Source organism: Zootoca vivipara, chromosome 14 (genome assembly GCF_963506605.1).
Source record: "Zootoca vivipara chromosome 14, rZooViv1.1, whole genome shotgun sequence".
Taxonomy (NCBI): Eukaryota; Metazoa; Chordata; class Lepidosauria; order Squamata; family Lacertidae; genus Zootoca; species Zootoca vivipara.
The window spans coordinates 16,761,330-16,775,545 of NC_083289.1; the positions used below are offsets into that span (position 1 = coordinate 16,761,330).

The 14,216-nt window shown below is 44.2% G+C and overlaps 2 protein-coding genes across 2 annotated transcripts in view; both read right to left on the reverse strand.

Moving 5' to 3' along the window:
- Positions 1-14,216, reverse strand: part of CEMIP (cell migration inducing hyaluronidase 1) — a 170,601-nt gene that overhangs the window by 147,725 nt on the left and 8,660 nt on the right. The gene's annotated exons all lie outside the window — the stretch shown is intronic.
- The window catches only part of LOC118093031 (inactive cell surface hyaluronidase CEMIP2), an 89,746-nt gene that overhangs the window by 58,018 nt on the left and 17,512 nt on the right, over positions 1-14,216 (reverse strand). The window contains exons 5-14 of the mRNA XM_060282754.1: positions 13,731-13,900; positions 10,247-10,435; positions 9,141-9,310; positions 8,612-8,821; positions 6,144-6,349; positions 4,397-4,466; positions 3,883-4,011; positions 3,001-3,086; positions 956-1,087; positions 86-121 (exon numbers count right to left, since the gene is read on the reverse strand). Of these exons, the coding sequence (XP_060138737.1) occupies positions 86-121; positions 956-1,087; positions 3,001-3,086; positions 3,883-4,011; positions 4,397-4,466; positions 6,144-6,349; positions 8,612-8,821; positions 9,141-9,310; positions 10,247-10,435; positions 13,731-13,900 (1,398 nt within the window). The remainder of the gene's footprint in view (positions 1-85; positions 122-955; positions 1,088-3,000; positions 3,087-3,882; positions 4,012-4,396; positions 4,467-6,143; positions 6,350-8,611; positions 8,822-9,140; positions 9,311-10,246; positions 10,436-13,730; positions 13,901-14,216) is intronic.

Consider the following 14,216-nt stretch of genomic DNA (forward strand, 5'->3'; position numbering starts at 1 on the left):
CTTGCATTAAGAGACCCTCTACCACCTATTACTAGACAGCACTGGTTCCTTGCAAATATGCCTCTATTAAGAAAGGACAACTAACCTGGCTAAAGTGAGTCCGATCCCATTGTCTGCAAAGCTAGGAAGTGGGGGAAACATACAAAAAGGTAAGTTGGAGGGAATGCAAAATGCTACTTTCTCCCCCCCCAAAAAAAAAACCATTACAGAGTCATTATTTATTTACAGGTTCATAGAACATCCTTTAGGGCACAATCGTCTCCCCAAAGCAGTGCACAAGCTATTGAAAATCCAAACCGACGTCCTTCATTTTATTTATGTGACAAATTTCACATACTGCTAGATTGTCACAAAACCCATAATTGGTTTACAAGAAATATTTGAATTATCAATAAAACCAGTTAAAAACAAGCACAGTGGTACCTTAGTTGTTGAGCGGCTTAGTTGTCAAACAAATTGGCTCTCGGATGCCGCAAACCCAGAAGTGAGTGTTCCGGTTTGCGAACATTTTTCGGAAGTCGAACGTCCGATGCGGCTTCAGCATGAGTGCAGGAAGCTCCTGCAGCCAATCGGAAGCTGCGCCTTGGTTTTTGAACGGTTTCAGGAGTCGAACGGACTCCCGGAATGGATTAAGTTTGACAACCAAGGTACCACTGTAAAAATGTTTTTTTTAAAAAATAATAATTAAATTTAACAGTCAAAAAAAGACTAAATTGCATCATAAAATCCATGTGTCTGGATAGGCTTGCTTAAATAAAAATATTTTAACCAGGTGCCATAAAGAGTGCATCAAAATTGATCTAATTTCAGAGTGTAGGTAAACCAATTAGTCACAACTGTGGAACGAGGATCATGGGGACCAGGTAATAGTGCCAGTTCTACAGATCGAAGAGGCCAAGTAACTTAATTTTAATGCGGCAGAAAGGAACAAGCCTGGCGTTCTCAAGACACCTACCCACAGTTGCGGAAGACAATGTCTCCTCCCCTAGCCCAGGCTCCATGGTCGTTATTTTTGAAAGCAACAAGGCCATCAATGAGAGCGGGAACCCGTGGCTTCGCAGGGTCGGCATCCTGATGCGGACGGAATCTGAGGCAAAGAATGAAGTCAGATCACCGAGAGCCCAGGAGAACGGGAAATCAAAGACATGAGGGGGAAGCATCAATCAAAAATACTTGCTCCCAAGTATTCATGCTCCATGCTCCCAAAATACTTGAACTGAAACAAAGCTCCAGTCTTCCAGCAATTTTGGCCACATAAAAACATACGTTGGAACGTGTTCAACAATGCAAACCGAGTTTATGTTACTGCATATGGTACTTGCATGGCTAAAAATAGGAAGTGTTGGAATAGTACAGTAGAAAGAAACCTCTGGGCTATACGCCCCGAGGGACTGAGATAGTTCATCGTTTTGGAAGCGGTCCCAGAAAACCCTTCACGTAACTTAGCTTCCCAACTCTTCTCTCTTCCCAGATCCCAGACCAAATGCCGAGTATCTGAGATTCTCCAAATCTACTTCAGACGTGCATATTGTTTTGACAATTTACACACCCCTTGGTTATATTCATCCCTGAGCAAAAAAACTCAATGCGGAGAAAATGAAAGTCAGTTAAAATTATAAAATCAAAATTCAGTAAAAAATGCCTGTCGGAATGTTTTAAAAAAAGTTTTCAGTAGACAACAAGAGATGGGGTCTGTATGACCTCAGCTGGAAGGGAGTTTCATTAAACGGGGCCCAAATACAGATTGCCTGGTTTATTTGTGATCCCTCATGGCTTGTGACTCCCCACCCTCAAGTCCTCCGTGATCAGCCAAAGATATAAGGAATCAGGCAGTCCCCGGGGCATGCTGGGCCCAAGTTGTGAAGGGCCTTGCAAATTAATACAAGAACCTTGCACCTGGCGTGGCAGCATGCAGGGAGCCAGTACATGCTTTCGAGCATCAAAGTTATGTGCCGGCAACAGCCTGTCCCCAACAACAGCCTAGCCGCAGCATTTTGCACAGCGCCACTGGGTTTCTCCTCACCTGCCTCTGTGAGCTGATGCCACTGCAAAGCACTGTGTGTGGAAGGTTGTGTAAATTCTATCCACAGAATTGGCTTGGGCCACATTCACAACGTACATTTAAGCACCATGATACTACTTTAAACAGTCATGGCTTCCCCCCAGAGAATTATGGGAGCTGTAATAATGATAGTAATAATAATTTATTATTTATACCCCACCCATCTGGCTGGGTTTCCCCAGCCACTCTGGGCGGGCTTCCAACCGAATATTAAAAACAGTACAGCATCAAACATTAAAAACTTCCCTAAACAGGGCCGCCTTCAGTTGTCTTCTAAAAGTAAAATAGTTGCTTATTGCCTTGAGATCTGCTGGGAGGGCGTTCCACAGGGCGGGTGCCACTACCGAGAAGGCCCTCGGTAGTTTGTTGAGGGTGCTGAGAGTAGCTAGGAGACCTCTATTCCTCCTCCCAGAGTCCCCTGGGAAGAGGGACTGATAGTTAAACCAATCCAATAGGAGCAGTGTTTATTGTCAAGGAGTGGGGTGGGGTGTCTTAGAAGCAGATTCAGCCCCCCCCCCCCACAATGGGATACACACTTCCCTCCTGCACACCAGATAGACAACACACAAGCTATTTGCCAACAGTCCCCCCCCCACATCCCATCTGACACACACCTCACCAATTTTATCATCCCAACAACCCCGTGAGGTAGAAAAGACTGAGGAAACAGTGATTGTCCCATAGTTGCCCCACTAAGAGTTTTGTGGCTGGAATGGAGATTTGAACCAAAGTCTCCCCAGGCATAACCTGACACTCTAACCACAACGCAACACTGGCTTGCACATCCCCCAGATTTTGAACATTTTGCTAGTTAGTAGACATGACTGCCTGCCCCAAAACACGAAGACAGAAGCACCGAACAGACTGGAAATCCCTCTAAAGCAATAAAATTAAACTCAACGCGCTGCAAAGGGCAGCATGACATTTTGTTTACACACCTGGCGTTATCCACTGTCAGATATTCTCGAGGATTTTCAGCACTGGCTTTCGTCGTCTTGACTCCTTTCCCAATAAACAAGCCAGCCTGGAAAATTATATTATACACACTCACACAAACGTGCACCATCTGAGTTCAATTATTTTTGAACAAGCAAAGTGTACCATACTTGGTAAGGAAGGTCTAGAGCGTTTTGCTAAGGGAGCGGAGTTATAAAACATAGGCAGGTATTGGCACAAAAAAACAATGGGCATGCTAGAACCTGTGGCCCTCCAAATGTTGTTGGACTCCAACTCCCATCATCCCTGACTGCTGGCCATGCTGACTGGGGCTGGAGGGAATTGGAGTCCCATTAACATTCTGAAAGTCCCAGAAGCTTAAGTGTTATTTTTGCTTACAAAACCTTTCATACTTCGGCACACCTAGGGAGTAGGGCTAAATGAATTTCTCATTCTTTGGTCTACCTCAGGCATCCCCAAACTTCGGCCCTCCAGATGTTTTGGACTACAATTCCCATCTTCCCTGACCACTGGTCCTGTTAGCTGGGGATCATGGGAGTTGTAGGCCAAAACATCTGGAGGGCTGCAGTTTGGGGATGCCTGACCTAGATAGACCAGGGTTTGGGTCTCCAGCTGTTTTGGGACTACACTTCCCCACCATCCCTGACTGCTGGGTCCTGCTAGCTAAGGATGATGGGAGTTGTAGCCCAAAAACAGCCAGAGACCCAAGTTTGGGAAATTCTGAGCTAGACAAAGATAAAACCCACATCCTCTTGTGACCATGTTCACCTCAAGGCACGCGGTTCCTGGAAGGTCGCCCACAATGGAATCGTGGCCTTAGTTCACCACCCTTGCCCTGGTATTTACAGAAATTTGCAACATGCCTTGAAGTTGGAGTGGACTCGGTTGTTGTGAAACGTCCCCAGAGGAGTCAGTTCAGACTGCCCGGCTGGATACTGTCCTTCAGACTGTCCAGTAGGAACCCGGTGGAAGATATACCATATTCCAACGTCCTGGAGATTGGGGGCAAGGAGAAGATGCGTAAGAATCTCCAGAGTGAGCAAACGTTATGAATTAAACTTTGCTGCTAGCTTACACTGGCAGGGGGCAAGGGCATTATATTATATTCACCACAATGGGCTGTATCCAATATATGTCCTACTCAGAGTAGATCCATTGAAATTAATAGACCTAAGTTAGCCATATCCATGAGTCTCTTATGAGTACTGGACATGACTACATATGTCTGGCCACGGGCCTGTAAGAAGCTCTCAGAATCCTTGCAAAAATCTCCCAATACCCAGAATTCCATGGAGGGCAAAATGGAGCCTGTTTAGAGAACAAGATTTAAGATTCAGGGCTGGAGACAAGCAAGCATGCAGCCTTTATCTGTCTTACCTGAGCACCTGCAGCTGCATTCTCTATGAGATTATTATTTGGGTTAGCAATCCAGAAGGAGCTGACAGCCCTGGGGGGAGGGAAATGCAGAGATTTATTTTAAGTCACTGAAGAGGAAGAAATAAAAAATGTTATAGCACCGCAGTTGCTGGCGTTTGGCCACAACACTGCCATGAATCCTTTAAAGTCTGCAAAGTCCTATAAATGACATTCTTTATGAGAAGTTCAAGGCTTTTAAGTGATGTCAGGCAATTCACGGAAGCTCATTATGGACTGAGTTGTAAATTACAACTAAGAAATCGTTAGCGGAAAAGCTCGGCTCCGCAGGAGAAACAGGATTCCCAGAATTCTTTGGGGGGAAGTCATGTGCTTCAAATGCAGGGTGTGTACACAGTCTAAAGGCAGACCACTGGGTCCATCTAGCTTAGTAGTGCAGACACTGAGTAGCAGCTGCTCTCCAAGGTTTCAGGCATGGAGTCCTAGCTGGTGTCACTGGGGATTAAACCTGGAACCATCTGCAGATGTTCCTTCAGGCTGTTCTAATGGAATCATTAATGCCAGCAGGGCAAAACAAAGAGATTTGCTCCAGAAATTATATACATCCCCCCAAGAATGGATCCTGACTTCGGCATCACTTGCTATTGAGCACTAGCTACCTATGCAGTCTCTAATTATTCAAACTTTCTCATTCCCAGATCACTCTGCTGAATAAAAACATGATCCCAGCTGGCAGAACAGTCTCAAAACCTAGCCGATTGCACACGGCATCTGCGACAAAGCAATCTCCTTAGTCGTCGCCACCAATTTGATGAGCTTCTCCAGGAAAACTTGAGTAGGAGGAAGAGCACTCGAGAGCGCTATCTTATCAAAAGTCCAGATATAGATATATCGTACCAGAATATCTGCATGACTTCTCCACCCTGGCTACGCCACTGCCTCACATGCAGACAGTGCAAAATGCAATCAACGGTTAAACATTAAACTCAAGTGACATGTGTCATTAGAGGAGTGCCAGAAGGTAGACCTGCTGGTAGATCTCTGGGTGGTTTACAGTAAATCGGCACAGACTCTTGACTCCCAAAGGTTTAACCCTAACAACAACAAAACGACTCTGTCCCTAATTATATTACAGAGATAAAAAGAGTGCTTGGGGTAGCCAGGAGCAGGTTTTTATTTATTTTTTGTGGAAGGGCGCTGAGCTTCCTTCCGTTCTTTCCATTCTATTTTTCCAGCATTAAATTCAGTGCTCCCAATTTGCAACTTTTTTTTAGTGCATGCAAGTTGCCCAACGTATGCCATTTTTGCATACTGGCTCGGTCGGTACGGTAGACCACGAGACTCTTAATCATGAGGTTGTGGTTCGAGCCTCGCATTAGGCAAAAGATCCTTGCACTGCACTCTCCTGGTCCCTTGCAACTCCATGATTCTATTACTTCTTCTGCAAATGATTTTGCAAGCGAACACTGAGTGCTGCAAGATCCCTGTGGCCCTGCATCTTGGTGAAAGGGTTCTTGAGGAACCCCCTTGCGCACACAGCATTCGCATTCCCCGACATCCAAACGCTGCCTCTTTATGGGACAGGTGTGTGGGTGAAATAAAACCCCTTAAGTGAGCTACCAAGTTGTACAAATCAATTGCTTGATCCTTTACCCAGCACCTTGTTTATATTAGGGGGGGGGGGGCCGAGAACTGTTCCATGCATTCTATGGAGACAAACAACAATTCCCCCGGCTGGAGTTTTACTTACATGCAATCGGTGCTCGGGACAGGAACGTACCCTCTATGCACATTATCGCGCATCGCGAGGCACATGGCCTCGTTGCGGTCAGTCGGCAAGATTGTGCCTGCCTTGGTAAGGAGCGCCAGGTTGTGGTGAAATGTGTTCCGCTGCTCTGTCCCGTCCTCCAGGAAAAAACAGTGTCCCAGAGTGTCATAGCCAATGGTATCTTTCACCTAAACAAGCCACCCACATCAAAAGAAGGAGGGACAGTTGTTAAAAATCGGCTGCACTCACCAGAGGCGAAGCAACCTGCTCTGGTACCCGGAGTGGCGCTCGTCCCAGGGGGCAAGGCGCGTATCCTGGGGTGTGGCGTGCTGCCCAGGGGGTGCACAGCAAACGGTGCACGCCCCAGAGGGTGCCGCCAATCGGGGGTCGGCATTTCGTCATTGTCCCCTTTGGAATAGCACCTGGAGCAGACCGCCCCCCCCAAACGCCCCTGGCACCCATGAGCCTGTGTGTGGAGATAGCCAATGGAGTGCTCTACAGGTGATGCTGGGCCACAACTCTCTCTCTCTTTGGGGGGGGGTTGGGTTCTGCAAACATATATATTATTGAATTTTCTGTTTTACAATTTAGAATATTCATTTAAATCTTCTTACAATGTCAATGACTTCCCTTCTTCTCTTTCCATGGTTCATTTTGCGTATCATAAACCAAACCATTCAGTATTCCATTATTACATCCATCAAAACTTGTTTATGCTGTTGAATCTTTCTTAATGCTGCCCACGTTTTCAAGTGTACACAATTCCCCCCCCCATATATTCAATAAACATTTTTCCAATCTTCTTTAAATGTGAAGGATCCTCATTCAAGAGAAGGGAGTTGTAAAAAAAAAGATCAATTTTTACAGCCTCCTTGAATGCCCACAATGAAAAGACGCTAAGTATTTCAGCTGGAACAGTTCCTTGAGCATGGGGCCAAGGAACCCCAAAAAAGGTCCTACTCCTTGCACACACCAGTCTGATTGCTCTCCAAGACAGGAATACAAAATCTGTATCAAGTCACACTGAAGGAGAAGCATTTGACTTTTGGGACTTTTTTTTTACATTTTAGGTTTAACCCGAAACACACACCTTTAAACATATGGGACTACTTGGATTAAGGTTTTGCTTAGCATTGACTTACGATCCCTCCTGCTACATACTCTTTGACGCTACACAATCACACACTTCTGGCTGCAAGCCTGGGTGATACAGTCTGCAAAACATTTTGGCCAGGTTCCTCCCGCCTCATGTTGCATGATAGGTTGAGTGCCAAAACCTAACCATGATTGAACGTCATAAAATAGCCATCAACACGCATTGTTGGAGAGCAAAAAGGTCATTTATTGTGTTGCAGAGCTATATATAAGTTAGCTATTTGGAGCCATCCCAAATAATCTCATCACTAAAAACTGAGATGGATAGAAAGAGCAAACTTAGCCGTGCTATTGGCATCCATCTCTGGAGAGAGAGAGACAATGGAGTGCGCCTCTGGGGGTGAAGTCAAACCACTGCGTTAGCAAGCACTAAAGTGACCTCCCGGGAGTGCAAGCCTGGGCAGTGTCTATGGAGGACCTGGGCTGCCAAGACAACAAGACTTCGGCTTCACCAATGTGGTCCATGTATTGTATCATATTTCCAAGACCTTCCAAATATGCAGTACACAATTATCCTTATTTAGACTTCTCCATTTATCCTTCTGCATTTTGACCTTCAACTTTCCACATAGAATACATACTGCAACACGCGCCATTTTCAAATACGACATTATATTCTTTTAACACTATTAAATTTCATGTTGTGCAACAGAGGGCTTCAACACCATGGTTGGTCTAGTGCAGGGCTGTCCAACAGGTCGATCGCGATCTACCAGTCGATCGCGGGATGCCCCTGGTCTATTGTGGTCAATTGCAGAACCCCGACCCCTCTGGCTCCCTAAAAAAAGCCCAACAATTTCAGCTCCCTAAAGAAAGCTCAACAACTCTGGTCAATATAATGGGTGGATCACTGTTTGTTTGTTTGTTTTAGTGGGAGTAGATTGCAGTCTCTTGGAAGTTGGACATCCCTGGTCTAGTGGAATCTCGTTGGATTGCCCAGTCTATCATGCAACAACATTCCCAACAACCTGTTTATACCTTCTCTTGCACAACAACGTTCCCCTAGTGCAGGCATGGCCAAACTTGGCCCTCCAGATGTTTTGGGACTACAACTCCCATCATCCCTAGCTAACAGGACTAGTGGTCAGGGATGATGGAAAAGGGAAGATGGGAATTGTAGTCCCAAAACATCTGGAGGGCCAAGTTTGGCCATGCCTGCCCTAGAGCAAAACATTCCACCACTGCAACAAGCATACCGCTAACTGCCGTTAGGGGTACCCAAACCCTGTAACAGAACTGAATGCAAGTGGGCATGTGAGTTATTATCAACAAGAAACATGAAAACGGCTGCCTACCCAAAGACCATTGGCTCTATGGATGGCGACACATCTCGAGAAGCAGTGATGGATGGCCAGATTGTCAAGGTAAGATGGTGGGTTGTAGCCTCCTCTCTCATCTACATCTCCCGTCAGATGGAAATGTACCGGATAGCTGCCTAGGACCTGCTGGCCCATGTTCTTCAACTCCACCCCCGACATGTGGACGGAGGTAAAACCTTTTTGGATCTATTCAGACAAACAAGAACGCATAAGGAAAGATTCTGTGGCAGAAAGAATCACCACAAAATTATTATCAGCATTTGGTACAGCATTTGTTGACAAGGAAATGAACAGTAGCCAGAGGTGTGGAGAGCAAGAGGGAATTAAGTTTCTGCCCTTGTATTGGGAGTATGGAGGTGCCTGAAGTGGATTGAGGACTAGACCTACAACACTGTATTCATTTTGTTAACCAAGGCTTTCGGAGCCTGCCTTTATGGGACTGGGAGAGTCAGGTCACTAAATATATGGGCTGGATTTGGTCAATGTCCACCAAAAACACACTTACTTTAATTTGTCCTCCAAAAGTATCAACGCTGAAAAACTGGCAATGGTTTGGTCCATAACAGGAGTCCTCCATTTCTCCTTGGATAAGTATATTTCGGGTTAAGAGGCCAACCTCTGCCCTCATGTCTACTCCATCCACAATCTCACCCATGTGGAGATAGAGGGGACTTCCTGGCAAAATAATTTTAAGAAGCTTGAAAGGGTCTTCCTTTTGCCCTATCCCAACCCACTGAGCCTTGCAATATTGATCAATAGCAAATGAGAGAAGGAAACTAAGTAAGATAAAAAGACCATCCCTAGGGTGGAAGAGCGAGGGAAATTCATTTGAAGGCAACAGGATATGAACTGTGCTTTCTCAAGCCATTACAAGTAGAGCATCTCTGTTGCCTGCAGATGGTCCCAGGTTCAATCCTGAGCACCTCCTGATAGGGCTACGAATATCCCAATTTCAAGCCCTGGAGAGCCACTGCCAATCTACGTAGACAACACCGAGATACATGGGTCAATGGTTTGACTCGGCATAAAGGAGCTCCCTTTGATCCTAGTAAAAGAATCATAGAACTGTACATTTGGAAGGGACCACGAGGGTCATCTAGTTCGACCCCTGAAATGCAGGAATCTTTTGCCCAACGTGGGGCTCAAACTCAAGACCCCGAGATTAAGAGTCTAACACTCTACCAAAAGGAGAACAAACCAAATAATTCCCCATATCCAGCTTAGCCCACTTTCCCTAGCTCAATTCAGCTGTTATACAATAAAGTACAGTATTAGAAATAAAAGCAGTGAAAATATGTTTAAAAATCAATATGAATCTTTACTGAGGACATCTCTCAAACTGCCTGAACAGAGCTCTCGGACCATGGGTGGTTCACGGACCACAGTTTGGGAACCCCTGCTCTAGCTCATGGTTTACTCTGAAGAGTCAAATGGTTGCACCTGCTGTTCATGAACCAACGGTGGACACTGAACTCTCCATGCTACCAGTCCTCATTACTTGAAAACTGTTTCCATTTTTAGCTCTTTGATCAATTGGCCGCCTTCATTCATAACATAAGCTAAGGAGTTCTGTCGACAAAGGAGACCTGAGGGAGGCATTGTTGGTCGTACCATCAATCTTCACTTGGTTCGCCTGACATTCAGGACAAGGCAGAAGATTAAACTCTTCAGCCTGGTGCATGGAATAGTCCGTGCTGGCAATGACGACCTTGTCTCCGGGGAGCCAACTAGTCACTTCGTCCACCAAATCCAAAATTACGCCACTAGACACTTCCACTTTGAATCCATGATGGGGTACTCCTAGAAAGGGGGAAAGTGATCCATAACATTTGCTTTTAGAGCTCTTCACTCACCAACAGCAATCTATTGGGTCAAGTCTATCTTGTCTCAAGTCCCACTTCAGCAAACACCAACCTCAGCCATCTTAGTCACGTTCCCACTGTCCCCATTCTCTGTTTGGGGAAGGGCAATAGCTCCTGGCAAACAGGAAGCTATCTTATACAGAGCCAAACCATTGGTCCCTCCAGCTCTGTATCATCTACAAATGACTGGCATTCACAACCTTACATGGAGATATCAGAGATTTTACCTAGACCCTCTGCATGTAAAACAAATGCTCTGAAACTGAGTTGCGGCCCTTGCCATATTCAATCCCTGGCATGTCCAGTTACCAGCATCGTTTAGCAAGTGAAGCAGGGGATAGAAGCTGGCAATATTGGGATAGATGGACATAAAATCTGGTCCTGAGTTGAACAGTTCCCTACGCTGCTTCTTTTTGCCATTGCTGCACTGGAGAGAGCCATTTGAGCAGTCAAAACCAGCCCGTGAATTGACAAGTCAAATGTTATACACCTACCCCCAAATGGGCCTAATATTTGAAGCAGAGATCAGCAGCTGGAAAAACCCAACAGCATCTCTTCACCTCCCTCCCTGGCAGTAAAAAATAAAATAAATTAACATTCGCTGCTCTTTTGTGGCATCCAAGTTCATTTGCTTTACTCTGCTTAAAGGCAGGGCTGGCCCCAATTCTGCTTTGCTTCAACCAGGTAGCTGGTTTGGGTAATTGTAGCTCCAGGACAGAAGGCTCAACATTTGGTGATTTGAGCTCCAGCAGGGAGAAAAGGCAGGAGGTAAATGAAATAAGATTAAAATCTGACACCTTGGCAATGTAGGAAGTGGACTCTATAAGAGAATGGGGTTGAGGCATAGACCTACTATCCTTTACATATATATCAGACTTTGCAGCCTGATACCCTCTTGAAACAAACTCCTATCAGATAGGACTACAAACTCCTATCAGATAGGAGTCCAAAACATCTGAAAGTTGCTGGGCTGGTGAAGGCTGTTTATATCCTCAAAAGAAAAAAAAGCCAAATTGCTGACCCGGGACATAAAGTGTTAATTTTGTAACAAGGAAAGATACTAAGGGTAGAGGGAGAGAGAGAAACCCAGCTGTTATCAACAAGAATTTTGACAGCAGATAACACTGAATACTTCAATGAAAGAACAGAAAAATCTGTTAACTAACATAATGAGCAGAGTTTCGACATTCAAGAGATCAAACAGTTCTTGCTGGCTCCCCAGAGAAACATGAAACCATCGTTCTAAATTTGCGCGTGTCTCCAGGGAGTGTTGTCAGTAGAAGACACTGATATTCAGTTGGTGAGTTAAGATCCACTAAGGTGTCATGGCCTGATCCAAAGTAGGTGTAACAGGTATGCTACCACCATGCATATATACATGGCAATAGTTTGAGGAAAATATCCCCAAATGCATGTTTGGGTTAAAAGAGGGTCCCGGGTCTCAAAAGGTTGAAGATACCTGCTATGAAAGATCAAAGCTGTATCTGAATGGTCCCGTGCTAACGGAAGCTAGTGCAATATAGTGGACAGTGTGTCAGACTAGGACTGGAGAGACCCGGGTTCAAATCCCTGCTCAGCCGTCAAGTTCAGTGGGTCAATGTTTGTCAGTCACAAACACTCTGCAAAACCCTTACTCACAGAGTTATTGTGAAAATATATAAGTATTTTTTTAGTTTTTATTTATACTTTTCAAGTTTATACATTTCATTAGTTTCACAATCAATTTAACATTTAAAAAATTTGACTTCCTTCCCCTTCTTTCCGCAGTTCCTTAAATTTATATTTTAACAAATATCTTCTGCATATCCAAATTCATTTAATCATCTACTGTAAATATATATATACTCTTATAAGACTGCAGGTTATTACAATAATCCGGCTAATGTTTTTATCTGTTTACAATTTATCTGTAAATATTCAATAAACCATTTCCATTCTTTTATAAAATGTTAGTCATCTTGATTTCTTATTCTTCCGGTAAGTTTCGCCTTTTCTGCATATTCCATAAGTTTTTGTATCCATTCTTCCTTTATGGGGACTTCTGCTTCTTACCACTTTTGGGCAAGTAGCATTCTTGCTGCTGTAGTAGCAGCATACATAAATAAATTTCTATACAATTTAGGTAGTTCTGTCCCTATAATTCCCAATTATATTATAGGGAATTATAGAGAATTATTGTGAAGATATAATTGTTGGAATTTGGTAAATATGTTGCAAAAAGAAAGAGTCTGGTAAGATTGGATTGCTTGGTGAAAATTTATTTTTAAATTATTTTTCTATGGATTTTTTTTAAAAAAATGCTTTATTAACACATTGCAAACAAAGTCATTCCAAGTATATGTTTTGCCTGTGGCCAAGATGGAGCGAAGAAGTTAACACTAGCACAGGCTAACTTGCACTTCGGGTCGCTTGAACTAACTAACTCAGAGAAGAAGCAAAGAGAAGTAAAGCCTAAAAGGAAGTGATCTGCTTTACCAACAAGTAGTTACTAAAGGAGGAGGGACGTGTGAGGAAGAACACGTTGCTTTTCTTGTCTATCGCCCCCACTGGCTCAGATAACTTACTACAAGAATTGTTGCTTTACTCCCAACCATAACGGGGGCCTGAGGAGAACATGTTACAAGGCTTTGAGCAACTTGGGATAGAAATGTAAAAAATAAAGAAACAATAAAATGTATAAGAGAGCAAATTAAAGGAAGCATGCTCCTGGATGAAAGAAGTGTGTGTGTGTGTGTGTGTGTGTGTGTGTGTGTGTGTGTACAGTTCTTAACTCACACATGGTTGGGAAAAGCAAGCAGCCTTCATACCTTCTTCTGACATACAGTTCACTGTAAAAAAGCATTCCATGCACCAAACTAGGACATTTTTAGCCTCATGGAATATTTGACTACAGTCAAATAATAGATCATCAATTCACTGCCCCAGCCTATGACCTTGTCTGGCTTTCAGAGGTAATAAGCTAGAACAGCGGGGTTTAATCAATAAACTGGTTTGTAATCTATCAAAGGCTCTTTTTTCAAAAAAAATCTGTTGATAATCTAAAAATGGGAGTGTGGCTTTTGGTTCAGCCTACTGATTTACTCATATGTAAATTTAATCAAGCAGATATAGACTTGAGATTTCTATAAACTGGGCAGACAGCTCAAAACACAGAGAGGGGCACATACTCAGGGAGGGGAGAGAAAGCAGATAAACACCACTTGAACAAGAGATTAGGAAAAGGGCTTTAAAACCTTTGATCCATCCGCTGTGAGCAGTGATTGTAAAGACAATGCCTTCGTATGTCTTAAATTCTCTTGTCGCTGTTGCCAACCTTGTTGTCCCGTTGCGTTGAGAAGGCGTTGCATCCTCTGTGATGGAAGAAGCATGACTGCCAAGGATTCCAACCAGAGCCCAAGGCTGCCTGGAGGAAGGGGGAAAGCAGACTTGTGATGCAGAAATTGGAACACCCTGTTAGCATCTGAACCTCAAATTCATTCAGATATTCAGTGTCCAGCATCGTCTGAAGGCCAAGTCCTGCTCCAAAAATTTGCAATCAAAATATACGACGCTCTCTCTCGGAAAACCACCTGCTTCCAGGGAGAAGAAATCCTCTAAGGTTTAACTTAACAGTGGAGGTAGATAACTCACGCTGCCCTGATGGACTTGCAGCTAGCTTTGAGAAATTCTGATTAAGCAATGAAGCACCGTAACTCCAAAGACCAACAGAGCCCAGCAGC